A 19,826-nucleotide genomic window follows, 5' to 3' on the forward strand; every position below is an offset into this window, starting at 1 on the left:
AGAGAGAGAGAGAGAGAGAGAGAGAGAGAGAGAGAGAGAGACTGGATGGAGGGATTGGAGGCATACCATGGGATGGGGAGATGGGGGTGGGTGGGTGGGCAACTTGGCCCCTGACCTCTGACCCCAGATCCCTCCTCCCCCTAACCAGGGCATTCTCCAGAGAGGTCTCCTGACACTGTGATATGGCATCAATTACCATGGGAGGGATATAGCAGACCACCAGCTTCACCCTCCTAGAAGATGGGATACTCCCAAACCTCTCTCAAAGAATCACAGAATCTTAGGGTTATAGATTCTTGTACTCTTTGAACCTAGTGTTCTCAGAACCAGAGAACTTAGAATGGCAGAGCTGGGAAGGCCCTTAGAGACCATTTAGTCAACATGCTCATTTTATAGATGGGAAAACCAAGACCCTGAGGCCTCAGAACAGGATTTAGTATCCACACATCAAACCCCTCCACCTTTAATACTGTTGCTTTGAGATCCTATGTAACAGGGATGAGAGAGAGAGAGAGACAGAGACAGAGAGAGACAGAGAGAGAGAGAGAGAGAGAGAGAGAGAGAGAGAGAGAGAGAGAGACAGAGAGAGAGAGACAGAGAGACAGAGAGAGAGAGACAGAGACAGAGAGAGACAGAGACAGACAGAGAGAGAGACAGAGACAGAGAGAGACAGAGACAGAGAGAGACAAAGAGAGAGACAGAGAGACAGAGACAGAGAGAGACACAGAGAGACAGAGAGAGAGAGACACAGAGAGAGAGTGTGTGTGTGTGAGGGGGACAGGGATAACTAGGAGCTGGGGGACCTGCCCCCCCAAAAAACAATCAGCATGGTATTGCTGCCTCAAGTTGGCTGAGATGCCAAACACAGGAGAAAAAAAATGATTACCCATCCCCCTGGCTCATTCCCAGTACAAAAGAGATTATTTACAATGGAGGGATGGGGGAGGGGAGGGAAGGAAGGACTCAGGAAGTGGGAGTGGAGGGGGTTCTTGAAGAGGCACCCCCACCTCCTCCTCCCACTGATGACAAGTCTTCAAACATAGAAATTCAGCCAGTTTTTATATATAGATATTTATATAGAATCTCTTGGGGGGGGGGAAGGGGGCTTGCCCTGGACTGGGGGAGGAGATGGAGGACCAAGTGCTACCATCCCAGGTTCTCCCCACTCCTCCCTGTCCCTCTTCCCACCCCTGACAGCTTTCTGTGGAATGGACACAGAGAGGGTTAAAAAAAGTTCAATGAGAGGTCAGAGGAAAAGGATTTGACAGCCTGAAGATGAGCCTGTAGTTCCAAGTGGCCTGGAGGAGGTGGGCAGTGGGTGATGGAGTCCCCGGCGGTGATGGAACCACTTGGAGGGGGAGGGAATGAACAGTTGGTGGTGTAGGGGAGAGGAAGGGAGAGGAGGCGGGAAAGAGAAGGGAGGTTAAGGGGTGCGCCCCAAGGACTCCAGGAAAAGATGCCATACTGAATGGGGGGCAGTGTCTAGGAAAGGATTAAAAGCCAGGGACCCCCCTCCTCCCTAGCACCTCCAAAATCTTGTGGCATTATAACAGGCACCTCTCTTCCCACCCCCCACCAAAGCAGGCATGGGTTTCCACAGAAGCCCACCTTGGTGTTGTCCCAAGAACCAGATATGGGTGTGAAACAACCCAGAACCTCTCATGGCGCCCTCTAGGTAACATCTACTTGATGCCTGCCAGATTGAATTGTTGAACTACCTTTTGGTCTAGTTGTAGCTAGGCTCAGTATCATGCCAGCAGGCACACAGAATATTGCCAGCAGTCCTCAGGATTGCCACCACCCTTCTGTCCCTTTACACCAAGGCGCCAGGCCCTCCTCCACCCCACCCTCTCCATGCACACACACACACATACACACATGCTCACATAGATACATATGTATGCATGCATGCACACACGCGCACGCGCACACACGAGAGAGAAAGAGGAGAGAACAGGGAAGAGACATCAAGGGACTTGAGGTGGAAGGAGAACAGCTTCATAGGATTACAGAATGTCAGCGCTGGATGGGCCTTTGGAGAAGTCAAGTCCAAATCCCTCATTTTACAGTTGAGGAAACTGAGGCTCAGAGAGAGGGGGGGGGGGAAAGCAATGTGCCCAAGAGCACATAGACAAGTCACTGAATGTCAGCGCTGGAAAGAACTCTAGAGGCCCCCCAAATCCCACCCTCTCATTTGACAGAGAGGGAAACTGAGGCCCAGGATTAGATGGGGATTACCCAAGATGACATTGAGTTGACAGCAGAGATGTGGACCACCCCTGTCCCCACCACTTTATAAGCTGATTTCCTCCATAACCAAGAGGCAAGGGCTCTATTATCCCTAATCCCCTACCTGTTAGTCTAGGAATGGGGAGGTGGAGGATGGGATTGATGGTGTCTTCTCATCTAATGGGGGGAGATGGCTGGGTGCAGAGAAGCCTGCTACTTTACAACCGCCCCATTACTGCAGTAGCTGCTTCCACCCCTAGCCTGGGGGCTGGAAGCAGGAAAGGGTTGGGGAAAGGGGGGGGGAAGAAGGTGCTGGGACAGGCTGGCTCAGAGTCCCACCCCCCAGAGGGGGACAAGGAGATGAATTTGGCACATGTAACTTCTCTCTCTCCTAAGTACTGGAGATATGCATCTGGCCTCTAGCCCATCCACCAGGAACAGAGGCAAAGCTTCCCTTTCTCCCTGAAGTTCCTTATGAACCCAGGGAGATAGGTTTGGGACCCACAGAGGGTTAGTTTTAGCCCCAGACTTCTTGGCCACTGGGGGGTGGGGTAGTATTATGGATCATGGTCTGAGGGAGAAAATTAGTTTCTTTTTTTTTCTTACAAAGCTTCTAAGAAAAGTCTGGTGAAAGGAACACGGGAATCAGCATAATGGGACCCTGGACTAAAAAGACTTCTTACAGCTGTCCCACCACTCTACCCCAGAGCTGGGAAGACAGCTCTGCTATCCCCTGCCCCCACCTAGGACTAATACACCCTGACAACAGCTTCTTCTCCTCGCTCTCCTAGAAAATTTGGCACTTTATGAAAACCATCAGGGAATCGGGAGATGGAGACACAGAGAGGGTCAGATGGGGAGGCCAGAGGACTGGGAGAGAGGAAAAGAGATACAGATCGCTACACACTCACCCACACGAGGACAGGTAAACAGAAATAGAGGGCCACGCCCACGAATGCAGGGGCCAGACAGACACAGAGGAGAAAAACCCAATAGAGACCAAGAGACTCATGCGGAGAGACGGGCACAGAAGAATGAGACAGACACACAGGAGAAAGGGAGATCAAAACAGAAGGGTATGAGAATAGAAACCAATAGAGGGAGTCTAAAGAAAGGTGGAGAGGCAGGTTAAGAAGTCGGGGAAGCACAAGGACACTGCCAGAGCTGGGACAGCAATAGCCCATCATAGCTCAGGGAAGCTTTGGAATCCCCCATTACATCCCCCAGTGAGGTCACTGCTTCCTCCCTATCCCCATCTGCCGGGAAGAGACACCGGCAGTACAAAAGGGGTGGGGACCTTGAGGAATTGGGTTTGAAATAGTGAAGAGATTATACCAAAGGGGTAAGGGGGGTACTCAGAAAAGTGGAGTAAAAGAAGAACCTTAAGGTCCAAATGGTTGTGGAGCTAGAACTGGATTCCATAGAGTTTGGGGATGGGTATCTCTTCCCTGGCTTCAGTTAACTATTGCCTCCCACTGGGGCAAGACTCCTGGGGTTGAGGGACAAGGAGATAGAAGAGGGGGCAGGGGAGAGATGGGACTTTTAGAGCTGTAGGGAATACACTGAACATGTGTGGCAGAGGTCTAGGGGACCCTGTTTCAATCGTTAGCAGTCTTCCAGGCTATGTCTACTTTTCCCTCCCCACCCCTATCCTGTGCCCCAGGAAACACTGTAGCAAAAGGTTACACTGCAGGAGAGGAGACCACATGGGTACAGGATGCAGCAGGAAGGGGTGGGAGAGGTTGCACAGTCCCCAGGTGTGCCCCCTTACCATCCTCTCCCCTCCTTCCCCCACTTCTACCACCCTGCACGAAGTGGAAAGTGCAGGTGGGGGGAGGGATGGGGACCAGAGGAGGGTGACAAAGTTTTTAGAGCCAGTCAGGAACTTCCAGATCATCTCCACTCCCTGTCCCCCCCACCTCTGCCTACACATCAATTTTACAGAGAAGGAAACTGAGGCCTAGACAGAGGAAGGGACTCGCCACAGGAAGACAGGCCTGGAGCTGACATTCCAACCAAGGTACTCTATCTCATTCCACAGAGGGCACCTCAGGGAGGTAGTGGATTAGAGAGGTGAAGAAGCCAGGTGTGTGTAGGGAGGGGGAGTAAAGGGAGCAGGGAAGAAGGCTGTCTCTGAAGAGACACAGCCCCTTAAAGGGCTGCAATTGGACCAGCGCATTACAGGGGCAGTGAGCTTGGCCATGCATGCAAATGATATGCAAATCAGCTCGGGCACCCTGGGAGGTCCCATCTTTCCCAAATCCAAAATACAGAATACTGCATTCTCTGGGGATGGGAAACCCTCCCTTCCCCCCTCCCCCTCCCCCCAACCCCCCAAGAGATAAATATATATATATCCTTTGTATATAAATATACAAAGATTGGAAGATAATTCTTTTGGCACATCTAGACCACCCTACCTTGGAAGGGTGTGATCAGGGTCCAAGGATTGGGGGGGGGTGTGGGTTCAGAAGGAGACAGGGTCTCCCTCCCTTCCCCTACTGGAGTCTGAGGGCAGGATATAGAAAAAGCCACTTGGATAGCCCAGCTCCTGCCAGCCTCTGGTGACCCAGTAGGGACGTGAGCAGACAAGGTCAGTGCGAGTTACCGCTATTGCTTCTTCCTTGGGAAGGGATTTTCACATTTTGATTTCTGGGATCTGCCCCCCCCTCCTGGGGCTCCCCCTGAACTGTGGGGAGAGAAGAATCCAAAAAAGTAGGTGGTAAGTATGGAATTTTTAAGGGACAGGAAGCTATCCCCCCCCCCTACAAAGATGCTGATGCTGGAACCAGGGCATCGGTGGGGAGTCCTGGTTTAAGAGGTGAAGGGGGGGAGAGATCAATAGGGGGTGGGGAGAGAAGGGACCAAGGGAATGGATAGCCCAGGGATGGAGCTGACCTGGTTACTCTGCTCAGACAAGGCGATCAGAGTTTGTCCCCCAGAAAAGACCAACAGGTCTGTACAAACTACTTGACCAAGCAGCCTTTGAACCCCTAATGATGTATCAGGGTCTATCAGACCCTAACAAAATACACTAGTCCAGACCCTATTCACTCATGCTCGTCCGGACCTCTGTGAAACATGCTAATCAGACTGTATCAAAAGACATCAGTCCAGACTCCATCAAAGCTCCACAGGTCTCTCAAATTCCATCCCAAATTCACCAATCCAGATGCTATCAACATGCTAAATTAAACCCCACCAAGACACACCAACTCAGACCCCACCAAAAATTACAGCAATGCAGACACATAGAAGCAAGCACATAGAGAGGACTTGGGGTAGGAAAGGAGAAAGGATCTGCTGAATTCCCTGCAAACCTCCCTTCCCCCAACAAAAGTGGTTTTTCTTTGAGATGAGCAGACTTTGGAATCTGAATGGAGATAATCCTTTTTCAGACATTGCTGCTCCCTTCCACCCCGTCCCTGCACCCCCACGACGGAGCCGAGTCCTGTCTTTTCCCTCATCCTCCATAGCCAAAACTCAATAACCGCTTATCAGGGGAAGTGGCCCTGTTTTCCTCAAGGTCTCATGAGGTCTCTTTGGGCCCCTGTAAAAAGGACGGTAAAGTTGGGATTCCTGTTAGGAAATCCATCCCATTCAGGTACTTCTAAGGAAATGGGCCTGGAAGAATACAAGGATTCCCTACCCCACCATCCTAACAACTCAGGAAAGACTCTTCACCCATGCATGATGTTATAGATAGGAGCCCCACCGGGCCTCAAGGAAAAGACCTCCCCATAAGAATACAAGTCCAAGGAGACAGACTCCAGGGAGGACCAAAAGGCCTGGGTCACCCCCTGCCCCCTTTTTAGGGCTCCAAGTTCTAGAGCTTAGGATCATAGGGTTTAAAGCCAGGACTGACCTTAGAAATTCATCTGGGCCAAACCCCTCATGTTACAGATGAGGAAACCGAGGCCCAGAAGGGTTAAGTGACTTTCCCAAGGTCACACAGCTAGTAAGTGGCAGGTCTTTTGACTTCAAATCCAGTACTCTTTCCTCAAAACTAGGTAGTTCACCTTGACGTATTGGACTTGAAGCTTCCTCAGGGCCACAACCCCTTCCTTACTTCTCCATTAAACAGACTTGGCCATGTTATAAAATGAACCCCCCAGTGACCCCAGTTGAGTAGAGGAGTGTGAGGGTCAGGGAACATACAGGAATGGGAGGTGGACAGGAAACCTCAACCTCCACTGCAGCCCAGGTCATGCCATGCCAACCAGGAGCCTATGCCATCCCCTCAAAGCTCCCTCATTCCTGATTGGAGATGCAGCTGGGCTGGGGCTGAATGGGCTGAAGTAAGAAGGTGCAACATCTCCCCTCCCATTTTACCTCTGAAAACAAAAACTGACCAACCAACCAAAAAAAAAATCCCTTATTAAAAAAAAATAAGAAAAATAAAAGGAGGGAAAGAAAGAGAAAAATAATGCCGTGTTTTCTATTAAAATCAACAAAATATATACAGATATCACACAGACTGGGGCCCCCAGTCTCCCAGCTGCCCTGGAGGAGTTGGGGGTCCAGCTAAGCACAGGGAAATGTGTCAAACTGGGGGGGAGGAGCATGGGGAGCACCTCCTATCCCCAACTCCAATCCAACCACTCAAAGGTGGGGTGGATTTAAGCGAGCCCCTTGCCCGACACCCGAACCAAACCAGGATAGGGAAAGAGGGACGGCGTCAGGGGGTATGGGGGAGATGGGTGGGGAGGGTTGGGAGCCATTGCTCCCCGCCCCCTTTTATCCCACTTTTTGGGGGTTCGTGGCACGGACTCCCTGCTCATAGGTGACCCTCTGGCTTATGAGATACTGTGCGGCCTGTGTGGCTGCAGGGCTGCCTGTAATGGTCACCCGCCGGTTCCGCGTGCCAGGCAAAAACTCCCCCTTCTTAGAGATCTGGATGCGGGCACCTGTCAGCTCCTGGTACTCTACCAGCGTCTTCCCCCCCTTGCCCAGGATGGCACCCACGAGGTTCTCTGGCACCGCAATTTCCACCAGCTCCTTGGCGCTCTCTGCCGCCAGCTTCTCGGCTGCCAGGAACCCGCCGGCTCCTGTCCCGCCGCCCCCACCACCCCCACCCCCTGCTGCTCCCAGGTAGCCATTGGCAGCTGCTGCCAAGGCAAAGGAGCCCAGTGCCCCAGGGGGTGGTGGGGGCGGGGGTGGGGCCGCACCAGCAGCTGGCCCAGCAGCAGCCTCACCAGCATAGGAGGCTAGTAGGTTGGCAGCAGCAGCAGCAGCTGGGTTTGCCCCAGCTGCCACAGCCGCGAGGACCCCCGAGGCCGCAGCTGAGCCGAGGCCCAGGCCCAGTGAGTTGGCACTATAGCCATAGCTGGCCAGTGTGTTGAGGGCCGTACTGATGGCCAGCAGGTCAGTCCCTGAAAAGGCTGGCAGGGCAGCAGGAAAGGCACCCACACCCGCCAGGCCAGCTGGGCCAAGGAGGCCAGAGGCAGCGGCGGCGGCAGAGGCTGCGGCAGCGGCTGCTGGGAGGACATCAGCCGGGCTGGCATAGGGGGAGCCCGTGGGGTTGGAGTTGGCCACAGGCCCCGCCACATTGGCATAGCTGATGTTCAGGCAGCTGCTGCTCTGCGGGTCCTCCTGCACCTTCTGTACGATGGCGGCCACAGCCTTGTGCACCTGCTCGGGCTCCCCGCTCACCGTCACCACGCGTTCCTGCAGGTTGATGCCCTCTGGTTTCTGGGACAGCTGGACCCAAGCGCCTGACTGCTCCATGACTGCCTTCACCGTTGCACCCCCTTTGCCAATGATCAGGCCGGCTGTGCTGTTGGGGACTATCAGCTTAGCCTGGGGGTGGGGGAAGAGGAGCAGACCAGAGTCAAGGAATCAGTGGGACTGGGAAGCCATACCTCTTAGACTCAAAAAACCCCCAAGGACTTTAAAACTGTGGAAGAGAATGTTGGAGCTGCAAGGCCTCTGAGAACATAGGCAGAGGAGCCTTGAAGACCATCCAGTCTTTCCCACCTACTAGTTTTACAGCTGGGGAAACTGATGCCTAGATGGAGAAAGGACTTGCCCAAGGTCACCCAGAAAGGTAACCAAGCCTAGGATCTAGTTCTGACTTTTAGCCCAGGGTTTTTCCCACTAAGGCTAAGCAATGACCATTTTCTCTCCACCAGGTTCTGCCAGCTGACCCTTTGGCTCTAGGGATGATCTCAAAGCCCTTACAAATCCTTTCTTCTGGGAGAGGAAAAGGAAGTGATGAAGAAGGATAAATCCCTCCTCTCCTGGGGCTGTCTCCCCGGGCCTGACTAATCCAGCAGGAAGGAGGGTTCAGCACCAGGGACAGAGCCCACCAGTCCAGCACTACCTCTCACTTTCTGCTCCTCCTCAGTCTGTCTGCACTGCTCATTTTGTGGAAGGGAGTGGCCAATTTAACTCTTGAACCTTAGCATTTAAACACAGATAAACTGAGCCTTGGTGACTGTCTGTAGACACAGCAAACCCTCAGAAGGTGGGGAGAAAGTGGAGGGGTGACTGTGGGTGCCTCTCTTGCTTCTCCTGCTAGCTCTGGGTAGGCAGCCAGCATCCCTTCCCTCCTTCCTTCTGTCCCTCCTCCCCTCTCCCCTGGCCTGCCTCCCTGCAGCAGCGGGAGCTAGTTGACAGTTGTTGTGGCAACCAGCTGGGCTCCCGAAGAGGTGGGGCGATGAGGAAAGAGGGAAGAAGGATGCTCTGCCCCTCCCAACAGCTTCCCTTGTTGCCATGGTGATGGGGGCAGGGCTTCTCATTGGCCCCCATCCCTCCCTCCTTCCTTTTCCTCCTCCAATATAATCCTTCCTTCTTCAAGATGGCTGACATTCTCTCCCCTCCTCCCTCCCATGGAAAGAGTGGAAAGGGGGTAGAATTGTAAAGGGGAAGAAGGGGCGGGGTGATAGTGGGGAGGAGGTGAAGGGGAGGTGCCTTGGGGCCCCCGCTTCCTATGTGGAGAGGAAGTGGGAGGCAGGTGGTCCAGGGGGACAATGGGATGAGGTGGAGGGAAGAGGAAGGGAGATGGGAGAGGGGGGAGGGGTGGAAGGCAGAGGGGCCCAGAGCTTACAGGGACCTGAACAAATCCCTTCTCTGTGGTCCCTCAGTGGCACTTTGCCAGGCTGGTCTTCTCCTGGATGCCTTCCCGGACTGACCACCCGGCCCCACCCCCAACCCTTCAGGAGAGGGAGCCTGACCTGTCGCCTCCCCTTCAGACCCAGAATTTCATGAGGGCAGGACCACGTCTTCCCTTCCATCAGTTGTGGGGCCCAATTTTTACCTGCTTGGCCCTGTCAGGGTTCATAGTGGTCTGTGGCTGCAGGATGCTGGCCACCTCAGGCTTAGCCATTGCCTGTGGGATTTCTCGAACCTTCTCTGCGATGAAGCTGTGGACAGCATTCAGCGCCTCTGCAGTCCCCTGCACCAGGCACACCCTCTCCGTGGTCCCTGAGGCCCAGCAAGGGTCAGGGATAGGGAGGGAGGAGGAGTAGAGAGATATGTGTATCAATACTTTTCCTTCTACCTCTAGGCAATCCTGAGACATCCTGGGTGCTTTGAGATCTTGAACTAGAATTGAAATGAAATAGAGATACCTGGTTCTCTATCCCCCCTCCCCCCCCACCTCTCCTGCCCAATTAATCAAGGTTTTTAAAATTTCTTTTTGAAGTCTCCCTCACCCTGCACCAATGGATGGGGGGGGGGAGGGGACAATGAAAGGTCTAAGTGTTTGGAGATCATGGGAGGAGGGGGCCTCTATGGCTAGCTCCTTCGATGATTCCTGGCTCCCCTGGTTGCCTGGGTAACACTGCCCCCTCCTTCCCTCCTGGTGGCTGAGGCTGGTTGCCCGAGCAACTGGAACCCCCTTATCGCCAGAGCTGGACTGAGGAAGGGGAAGGAGGGCCGTTGCTGTGGCAACCCCTTAAAGCAGCAGCGTACCACCAGACTGAGAAGCTTTGGATCGAGTGGGGAAAGGCTAGGCTTTGTTGGGGGGGGGGGATGGAGATGGTGAGTTGAGTAGAGGGGGATTTGGCCCCAGAGTCTAGGATTTAAGAGACAAGGGAAAACACAGAAGATGAGTTAGGGACAAAGCATGGGGTATCCTGGGGAGGGCATATGACTCCTCCAAATAAGAACGGCCCCTGAATTTTGCTTTGGGTGGGACCTAGACAGAGATACACATATAAAACCTAGAGGGAGATAGGGTCTCTGACAGAGACTAAGGTAGAGACTTAGAAGGAGGCAGAGAAGCTGAGATGGAGAAAAAGCGAGAAGTGCAGAGGCCTTGCCTGTGTGGGCAGCACAGTGACTGGGGACTAGGCAGGGTTAGACCCTGTCACTGGCCTGTCTTGGGAGGAAGGGTCAGTGCTGGTTCTGTTTATCATGCCACTGGGTGTCTAGGTGTCCTGGTCAGGGCGTTCCTGGATGTGTTTCTCCCCCAACCCCTCCAGTGCTGGGGCCTGTGTCCCTCCCCCAGAACAATAGCAGGGTCTGAGCCAAGCGTGAGTCAGGGCTGAGCCTGCCTGCCCCAGGCCTGGCGAGTTGCAAAGGGCGTAAATAGGAAAGGGTGTGGGGCGGGCCTCAGGCCCTGTGGGAACCAGGGAAGCTTGGGAGGGGTGTGGAGGGGTACAGTGGCTCATCTCGGTGACCTCTGAAGTCCCTTCCAGCTCCTACAGTCTTATTAGCCCTGGCTTCAGTCAGGAAGACCTAGAGGCAGATAGACAACACACATACACACACACACTCACACACTCACATGAAAGGAAACCATGAAAGAGAGACAGATAGGGACAGAGGAAAATAGGGAAAAGGAACTGGTGTGTTTGAGAATGTCCAAGGTTGAAGGCAGGATACTTGGAGTCTGCTCTCAGCCCTGACCCTAACTCCTTGTGATCTTGGGAAAATCCTTCTCTCTGGCATTGGTTTCCTCAAAGTGAAAAGAGCCCTGGATCCCGGGTCAGAGGCCCAGAAGTCAAACCCTCGGTCTGCTGGCCACTGTCAGTGTGAACTCAGACAAGTCCCCTCCCCTCTCTGGGTCTCAATTTCTTCCTCCATAAAATGAGGTATCTGGGCCACATGGGTTGTGGTACCTTCAAGTGTGAGGTTTTATTAATTTTATTCATCGATACCTTGGACATGTGTGATTGGATGGCTTGGGTGGCTTATTCCATGTTATGATGGGGGAGGGCAGGAAGGGTAAAGAGAGGTCAGTTGTTCCTTGTGGTGAGTCCAAGTGGGGAGAAGGCTATGGGTTGTGTGTGTTTTAGGGAGATAGAGGATGGATAGATTAATGTGCTAGGGAGCTCTGGGTGCTATATGCAGGAAATTCCATATCTCATGATGTAAGGAATTCCATGAGATATGTGCATACAGAGAATTCTGTTTTACTAGCATTAACAATGAAAATAATAACGACCATTATTTACATTTATGTGCTACCATCAGGCTCACATGTAAACGCCTTCCTCCTAATAGCACTATGGCATAACTGTATAGGGTGTCTATTGTGTGTGTGGGGGGGGATAGAAATGTGTGTATGTATATATAAATATATACTCACAATAGTATATATACATATATAATAGTACTAATGTGTGTATATGTATAGATTTATATCTATCTCTATCCTCTCTGTCTCTCTCTCTTATATTGTGGGATAAGGACTTGATCTGGGGTTTCATCAATATAGGGAACTGCCAGGTGAGGAAACTCCTCCCCATTCAGGTTGCTGCCTCTTCTGCAGTTTAAATAGACTTCATGCATTACCTTAAGAACTGGCAGGTTGAGTGATTTGCCCAGGGTGCCAGGCCCAGGATGTAGGTGTCAGAAGCCAGGTATTCCTGGATCCAAGCCTGGTTCTCTATCTGCTGTGATGTGCTGCCTTACCAGGTGTGAATATCATCGTCTCCAGTTCAGAGATAAGGAAACTGAGGCTCAAAGAGAGAAGGGTCTTGCCCCAGTTGAAGAGCTCGTTAGTCAAGAGCTAGGATTCCTGACTCATCTACAGGGACCATAGAATTATAGCTGAAGGAACATTCAGAGCTCTTCTTTTCAATACTCCTCACTTGACCGTAAAGAGGTAGGTTAATTATATCTATATCATTTGGGTTTTTGTTTGTTTATTTTTTGAGGCAATCAGGGTTAAGTGACTTGCCCAAGGTCACAAACTAGTGAGTGTCTGAGGCTGGATTTGAACTCAGGTTCTCGTGACTCCAGGGCAGTGTTCTATCCACAGTGCCACTTAGCTACCCCCTACCAATTCATTTTGGAGCAACCTTGACAATTAAGACTGATGTGACCAGCACATTCTTGTTCTTTAACAGATAATAATCATAATAGCAAATGTTTATAATAGCACCTTAAGGTTTACAAAGCATGTTACATTCACATACATACATACTTATACATACACACAAATAGTATGCTTTATATTATAATATAGTATATGTTCCACATAGCATTATATATGTACATACTCTGCATATGTCTAATATATGTGTATGTAATTATACGTATATAAAGTCTCACAACCACCCTGTCAGGTAGGCTCTATTATTATTCTCATTTTACTAATGAGGAAAGTGAATTGCCCAGGGTCTCTCAGATGCTGAGGCAGGTTTTGAACTCAGATCTTCCTGACTCTAAATCTCTGCACTTTGTAGCATAGCTGCTTTCAGATGAGGTAACCAAGGCTTAGCCAAGTGAAATGAAGGTCATAGAGGTAGCTGGTGGCCAAGATAGAATTCAAACCCAGAGTCTCTGACTTCAAATCTAGTGATCTTTCTAGTACACTTTCCTGACCTAGGGTAGGGAGGGGGTGTAGTCTTAGGCCCCTTACAGAATTGATTCTTTCCACTAACCCTTGTTCTTGGGGGCAGGAAGCCATCCCAACTAGTGTCTTGATGATTCCAAAATCTTTGAGGTGTTTGTGGGGCTGGTGTTCTGACTTCTCCCTAGGAATATGGGTGGTCGGGGATCCAGTTAATTGGAAAGGAGATAGCCCTGATCCTCTTTAACCCAAATTATTCCCCCCACCCCCCCCACTCTGGCTAAATACTTCATATAGGTGAGACAGGGGCTGGGATTATGAGAGTGGCTACATTCTCACTTCCTACCTCGAGTTCCCCCTTCTGAGGTTTGACACACATACACAAAATCATATTTTAGGAATTAGGGCTTCCAGGAGGGAATGAAATCAGCCAAGGAAGTTTGAGTTGGTGTTTTCTTCTGGGACCCAGAGCTATGGGACTGGAAGATGCAAAAGGTAGCAAGATATTCACAGTACACAGGTGGGAACAGTGAAGGAAAGGCAACAGTGATGATGGGAGAGTGTGAATAGAGCTAGCTTGAGTTATGGCATGTGTTAGGTGACAGATCCATTCAGAGAGATGGTGGAGTGGCAAAAGAGATGGGGGAGAGATGAGAGGAAGAGACTAGAGGGGTTGAGGGAAGCCAAATAATCTGACTTCCAGAGTGTGGTGAAAATGGGAGTATTTGAGAGAGCTCAAGAGAAAGATAAAGGGAAGAAGAGATTAAGTGAATAAGGTATATACAGGAGGAAAATTAGAGATTTCTGGGAAGAAAATGGGGAGGGGCATTGAGAGAAGGGAGAAGAAGAGGGAGCATAACTGGGGTTCTTAATCTGGGGTCTGCAGATAGATTGGATAGATTCCAGGGTGATCTATGAAGTTGTATTAAAAATGTCTTTGTAAACTATTTCAATTGGTTGTCTTTGTAATCTACCTGTTTTATTTTATGCATTTAAGAACATTTTGAAAAAGTGTCCATAGACTTTACCAGACTGCCCAAGGAGTCCATGGCAGAGAAATAGAGCCTGGAGAATAGGATCAAGGGATTATAGGTCTTGAGCTATCTGGTCCAAACACTTGATTTTAGAGATGAAGAAAATGAGGCCCAGGAGGTTAGTTGATTTACCCAAGGTCATATAGTCAATACATGATGAAGGCAGAATGAGGGAGAGCCACATTGAGAAAGAGATGGAGATGAAGACATGTGAGTATTGGGAGGGACAAGAGATGAGGGAGGATATGGAGAAAAAGACAGGGGAGCAATACACGGGCATGAGTGATAGGCAGATAAGAGAAAAGGAGAAATAGAGTGAGAAAAATGTGAAGAGAGATAAGGAGAAGGGATCCCCTGGGATGGGAGACCAGCATGACTGGGGGAACAGCCTGGTTTCCCCCCCTTTCTTCTGGGTTTCCCCAGGGGGGCAGGTGCAGGGTCAGAGCCTGACCCAGCTGCTGCCCCCATGCAAATGAACTCATGAATATGCAGCAGCTCCATTGTCCTAGAAGGAGGGGGGAGGGGTCCTCTGGCCCCATCTGCTTCCCTCTCTCCCTGGGGTGGGGTGGGGGTGGGGGTGACGGGGCACGAGCACCTGTCCCTTTAAGGAACAGCCCACTGGGGCACAGTAGTGGGGGTGGGGTTCTCACCGGGGTAGAAGTCCTTGGATTTTGAGAGCTTGATGGTGGCCCCCGTCTCCTTCTGCAGCTGCACGATGGTTTGGCCGCCTTTGCCAATGATGGAGCCCGCAGCATAGCTGGGGATGAGCACCTTTAGGAAATATTCACCCTCCTCTGGAGCAGGTGGGTGGGAGTGGGGAGATGGGGCTCAGTTATGGGTTTTCTCAAGTCCTGATCCCCCATCCCTATAGGACATGCCTCCCCAAGGGCCCCAAAGACCTGTCTCCCTCAAGTTCCACATCCTAACTTTGTCCCAGTGGGAAACCATCTCCCTCCTTCACCCCAAGTGACAGGCTTCCCACAGGTCCCCACTGGGATCTAGTTCTCAGGATATGTCCCCCTCCTCCAAGCCTAGCACAGGGCATAGTTCCTCACAGCCCACCAGTCCTTTAAGATTCCACGTCTGTCTCCTCTATTCATGATCCAACACCCCCACAGCTCCATGGGATATATGCCCCCCAATTCCTCTAGGATGCCATGCTCCCAAGGGTCTGGGCCCCACCCCCACCCCAGGATCCAGCCTCTCTGTGACAGCTTCCTTCAACTCTATGAAACCTGTTCCTTGCCCTCCCACAAAGCCCCATAGACCACAACTCCCAGTGACCCAAGTATGGCCATATTAACATTGTATATATCTTGTACCTAGTATCTTCGAGCAAGTAGTTTCTCCCACCCCCAATAGATCATAAACTCCTTGAAGGCAAGTACTTTTTCTCTTTAGCATTTGTATCCCTAGTGCCTGGCATATAGCAAGGATTTCTTAAATATTTGTTGATTGATTGATTCCCCCCCCCCCTCCCCAGTGACTGCCCACTCCAGGAACTCAAACCTCTGATTCCCAACTTGGGCCCTGGAGTAAGCAAATTTGAGGCATAGAGGAAGGCCTGGGTCTTGGATGGAGTAGGGCTCGACTGGGAGCTTCCCGGGGCTGGGGCAAGTGAGGTGCCAGGCTGAGGGCTTGCCCCAGGGAGGCTCCCGACAAGCCTCTTAAACTCACCAACCTTAGTCAATTAAGCCAATTAAACATTTAGCCCCCGGGGTCCCCTCCTCCTGTCTCCACTCCTCTGAAGTCCTAAGACTGTCTAGGATTGTCTTGGAGTCTAGAGCTTCAAGATTCCGTGATACTTGACTTAGAAAATTCTATTTTCTCCCCAGGCTGACTGTGCCTGGTGAGTCCCCTGCCAAGCTATCATCACCTCCCCCAATAGCAATCCTTGGGATCTGCAACCCCTATTTCAGACTTGACCAGTTGAAGGCTGAGGGAGGGGAGAGGGGCTATTTTGGTCCCCTTAGTTGGGGACTGGGTTTGTTTTTTGTTTGTTTCCCACCTATTAGAAAGTTCTCCCTGGGAACTGTCTGTATCTACATCACCACCTTTCTTCTCCCATGTAGAGGGGCTTCCTCTCAGTTTTCCCTCTTTCTCTAGGTGGGTTTCCTTAGTTCCCCTAAAGGCCCCATTTCCTCAACTCTTCCTTTCCCCACAGCCCTTGAGGAAGCTCAAGGATATGAAAAGACCCCTTGAAGTCTAGTTTTGATTACTTTCTTTCTGTAGGACCTTGAGCAAATGCTTCAGTTTCCCTCCCTGATTAATGCGGGGGTTGGTCTCTAAGGTTCATGTCAACTTGGACATCCTGGGGTTCCACGACTCCCTTAACCAGTGGTACCCCTCTGATTATTAGCTCTACTCCATCCCCTAATTCCTACTGCCTGATCCCACAGGTGTCTGCCTAAAGGACCCAGAGAGGGAAGGAACAGAATTTCATCTAACACAGTACACCTGAGATAAGAACCCAGGAGAATTTGCCTCTTCCTTTGGGGTTTGGGAAGTCTAACCCTATTTCCAGAGATTTTTCAAGGGGCCACCACCATCTCCCATTCCCCCCCAGCCTCTGAGCCACACAGTGGCCCTTCTCCAAGACTCTTAGGACCCCTTTTCCACAGTGCCAAGGGCTAGATTCTAGACCCACCCAGGTTCTGTTTCTTCCTAAGTCCCCCATCCCTTCCAAGCAGTGGGTGGTCTGTTTTTTTCCCCGTGGTCAGGCACTGGGTTCCATGTCCTTGCTCTCACCTGGGGAAGAACAATCTCCAAGAGTGATGAGGTTCTTAAGAAAGCTCTGGGGCAGAAACTCACTTTCCCCCCCTGGAAAGGTGACTGAATCCTTAGGATATAGATATAAATAGGGACACAGTTGTCCAGTCCAGTGGGCTAAGAAGGGGGGTAGTGTTATTATCAAATCATGAAACCATGGCTTCTTAGAGTCACAGAATCCGAATGTTAAAATCTTGGAATCTTAGCACTCCAAAGCTGGGATGTCCCTTCCAACCCCCTCAGTTTACAAATAGTGAAACTGAGGTTTAGAGAGGGAAGGGACTTACCCAGGGTAACACAGGATATGAATCAGGGCTCAAAGCCACATTTCCCTATTTCCAGGCTAGGGTTTTTTTCCTTTCTGAAGAAAAAGAAAGGGAATGGGGGTAAGGGGACAGAGAAAGAGTTCTATCTCACCCACTTTCCTGGGGGTTCCTCAGAGCTGGGAGACTGATCAGCTGGGTCCCACTTCCTATTCCCACTTCTCCTAGGTCCCAGGCAAAGAGCAGAGAATAAGAATTGGGCAGAAGGAAGAAGGGAGGGAGTTATCCCAAACAGCCCTGAGCCAGGCTGGGAGCAGGAAGAACCACAGGAAATCCCCTCCCCCTCCCCCAAACTTCCCTTTCCTCTCATCCTCTGTTGTAGAAACTGGAAGGAGAGGGAGACTGGGGAAAGGGGTGTGTGGTGTGGGGCTCCCTAGATTTTCAGGCTTGGTCTGTCCCCTCTTCCTGAACTGGGAAGGCTTTGCTTATTTTGAGACTCACTGTGTCACCTTGAACAAGCCCCTTCCCCTTTCTGGGTCTCAGTTTCCTCATCTGTAAAATGAAGGGGTAGGGCTAGATGATCTTTAAAGTCTTTTTTGGCCCTGATATATTCAGACATCTCTGATATTCTGTGACCTGGGGAAAGAGAGTATTTGGACTTTATTGTAAGGTCTCTTGTATCTGGGAAGGGGGTTGGAGCCCTCCCTGAAAAGGTTGTGGGGATAAGATGGGGTGAAAAGTCTTCTCCCTGTCCACCACTCTGGCCCTAGTCTCCAGCCCCGACCTGAGGGCTGAGGAACCCGAAATCAGAAGAAGGTGAGTTCTTGGTCAAGGTGACCCAGGAAGAGCCCAGGGGTCTCCTCACTCTGCTAAGGCTGAGGACTAGAAGCCGAACTTGGTGGGGACCCTGGACACAATAGATTCTGCAGGTGACACTGAATTTCCCTGCCCCTTCCCAATGGGGGACAATAATTCTCCTCCATCATAGTCACACATCCAGCTCCTGTTACACCTACACAGCCTCCTGTGTCACATACAAGCCCCCACACACCTGTCAGTCTCCCTCATCAGTCACACTCTTCCAATATTCTGTCTCTCCTTTCTCCTCTCTCTCTATCTTTCTGTCACACACACACACACACACACACACACACACACACACACAAAACCACACCCCCGTTGCCCAATCACCTGCATACCCTCTCTCAGGTCACCCACCTCTCCTGCTACACACAATTTTCCCTCCCCCATCAGTGAACACCCTCTAGTGTCGCACAGATATACACACCTGTCAGTCACACTCAAGACAGTCACACTGCCTCTCATGTCACACACACACAACCACACCCCCATGGCCCAGTCACTAGCTCCCATATCACAAATATACACAATTGCTCAGTCCCCTCAGTCTGGGACTCGAACCCTACCGGGGGCACAGACCCCATTGCTTTTGCTCATTTCCCTCCCTTCCCTTGCTAGTCATGAAGAACCCCACTGGGAGACCCTCCCGATTCAAGATACACCCCCTCCCCTTCCCGCACATGCACACATAGGCCCAGACACCACGGACAGATCCTTCTATGAATAGCTTCTACAGATTAGGATAGAATATGGAACCAAGAGCCGGAAAGACATACCCACAAATGCGGCCCCAGGGTGGGAGGGGTGCTGGTGGTAGAGACCCGAGCACACCCATCCAAGGGCAGTCAAACACCCTCCCCCCCATCAAGGACACACAATCACACCCACCCACCCACCCTACCAAGGACACACGCATACACATACACACACACCCAAGACACACTAAATGGATGTCTCGGGAAAGAGAGCCGAGCACACAATCACAGCTTCACACAGATGCCCCCTCCCCCCTCACACCAGGTCCATTTCCACCACCACCCCTTCTCATTCTCCTACATCAGCCCTCAGACAAAGCACCCGAGAGGTGGGGAACACTAGAACGCCCCCTCCCGCGATTGTGGAATTCTCTTTTCCCCGCCCCCCCTGCTCCCCCTTTGTGCCGGGAGGGGGGAGGGGAGACCCCATTATTGGGGCCATACGGGAGGGGGGTGGGGGGGGCCCGGGCACCTGCAGGAAAGGCTCCAGGGTCAAAGGATTTGGACAGTTGGGGGGGCTGCTGAAGGAGAATTGGGGATGCTTGGGGGGGGGGCTGCACCACTTCTCACCTCCCGTGTTGCTGCGTTTGGTGCTGACGACCTCGGGGGGCGTCTCCAGGGGCCGCTTGCGGGAGTCCGGGGCCTCGGACTCCATGGAGGTGCCGTGAGATGCGGGCGGTGGCTGCTGCGGTGGCGGTGGCGGCTGCTGCTGTGGGGCCGGAGCGGAGAACAGGCCGTGCGCCGCCGCGCCGGCGGCCATCATCTTCATGGTGGGGGGAGGGGGATTGGGGGGAGGGGGAGAGACAGGGGAGGGGGAGGGAGGAGGGAGACGGGAGACCAGAGAGAAGAGGGGTGATGAAGGAAGGGAGGAGAACTGTGAGGATGGAGTAGGGTTCGGGGAGCTCGGAAACCAGAAAGGGAAGGTTTGATGGGACGCCAAGGGAGATGGAAAGGGAAGGGAGTGCAGGACCCTTTAGGAGGAGAGGACTGAGAAGGGGACGGAGGGAAGCCTGGGACGGGAGACTTGACGGGGACAGAAAGAGGGATGGGGAAGGTAAGTCGGAAGCCGGCAGGCAGGGTAGTGACTAGAAGCAAAGCTGAGAGGGGGCTGCCGTGGGAAAAAAGGGGATAACGGGGGAGGTTAGAGGGGGATGGAGGGGGAGGTCAGAGG

At 51.9% G+C, this 19,826-nt stretch overlaps 1 protein-coding gene across 1 annotated transcript; it reads right to left on the reverse strand.

The window, feature by feature from the left end:
- Positions 1 to 6,656: 6,656 nt before the first annotated feature.
- Positions 6,657 to 19,424, reverse strand: NOVA2 (NOVA alternative splicing regulator 2). The gene is made up of 4 exons (XM_069089065.1): positions 19,226 to 19,424; positions 14,658 to 14,801; positions 9,488 to 9,654; positions 6,657 to 8,028 (listed from the first exon to the last, which is right to left on the reverse strand). The coding sequence occupies exons 1-4, from the start codon at positions 19,422 to 19,424 to the stop codon at positions 6,967 to 6,969; spliced, it is 1,572 nt and encodes a 523-aa protein (XP_068945166.1). The 3' UTR covers positions 6,657 to 6,966.
- Positions 19,425 to 19,826: the final 402 nt, after the last annotated feature.

The sequence above is a fragment of the Petaurus breviceps genome, unplaced genomic scaffold (assembly GCF_028583685.1).
Source record: "Petaurus breviceps papuanus isolate PSGF00001 unplaced genomic scaffold, PetGlider_PUasm1.0 185, whole genome shotgun sequence".
Lineage (NCBI taxonomy): Eukaryota > Metazoa > Chordata > Mammalia > Diprotodontia > Petauridae > Petaurus > Petaurus breviceps.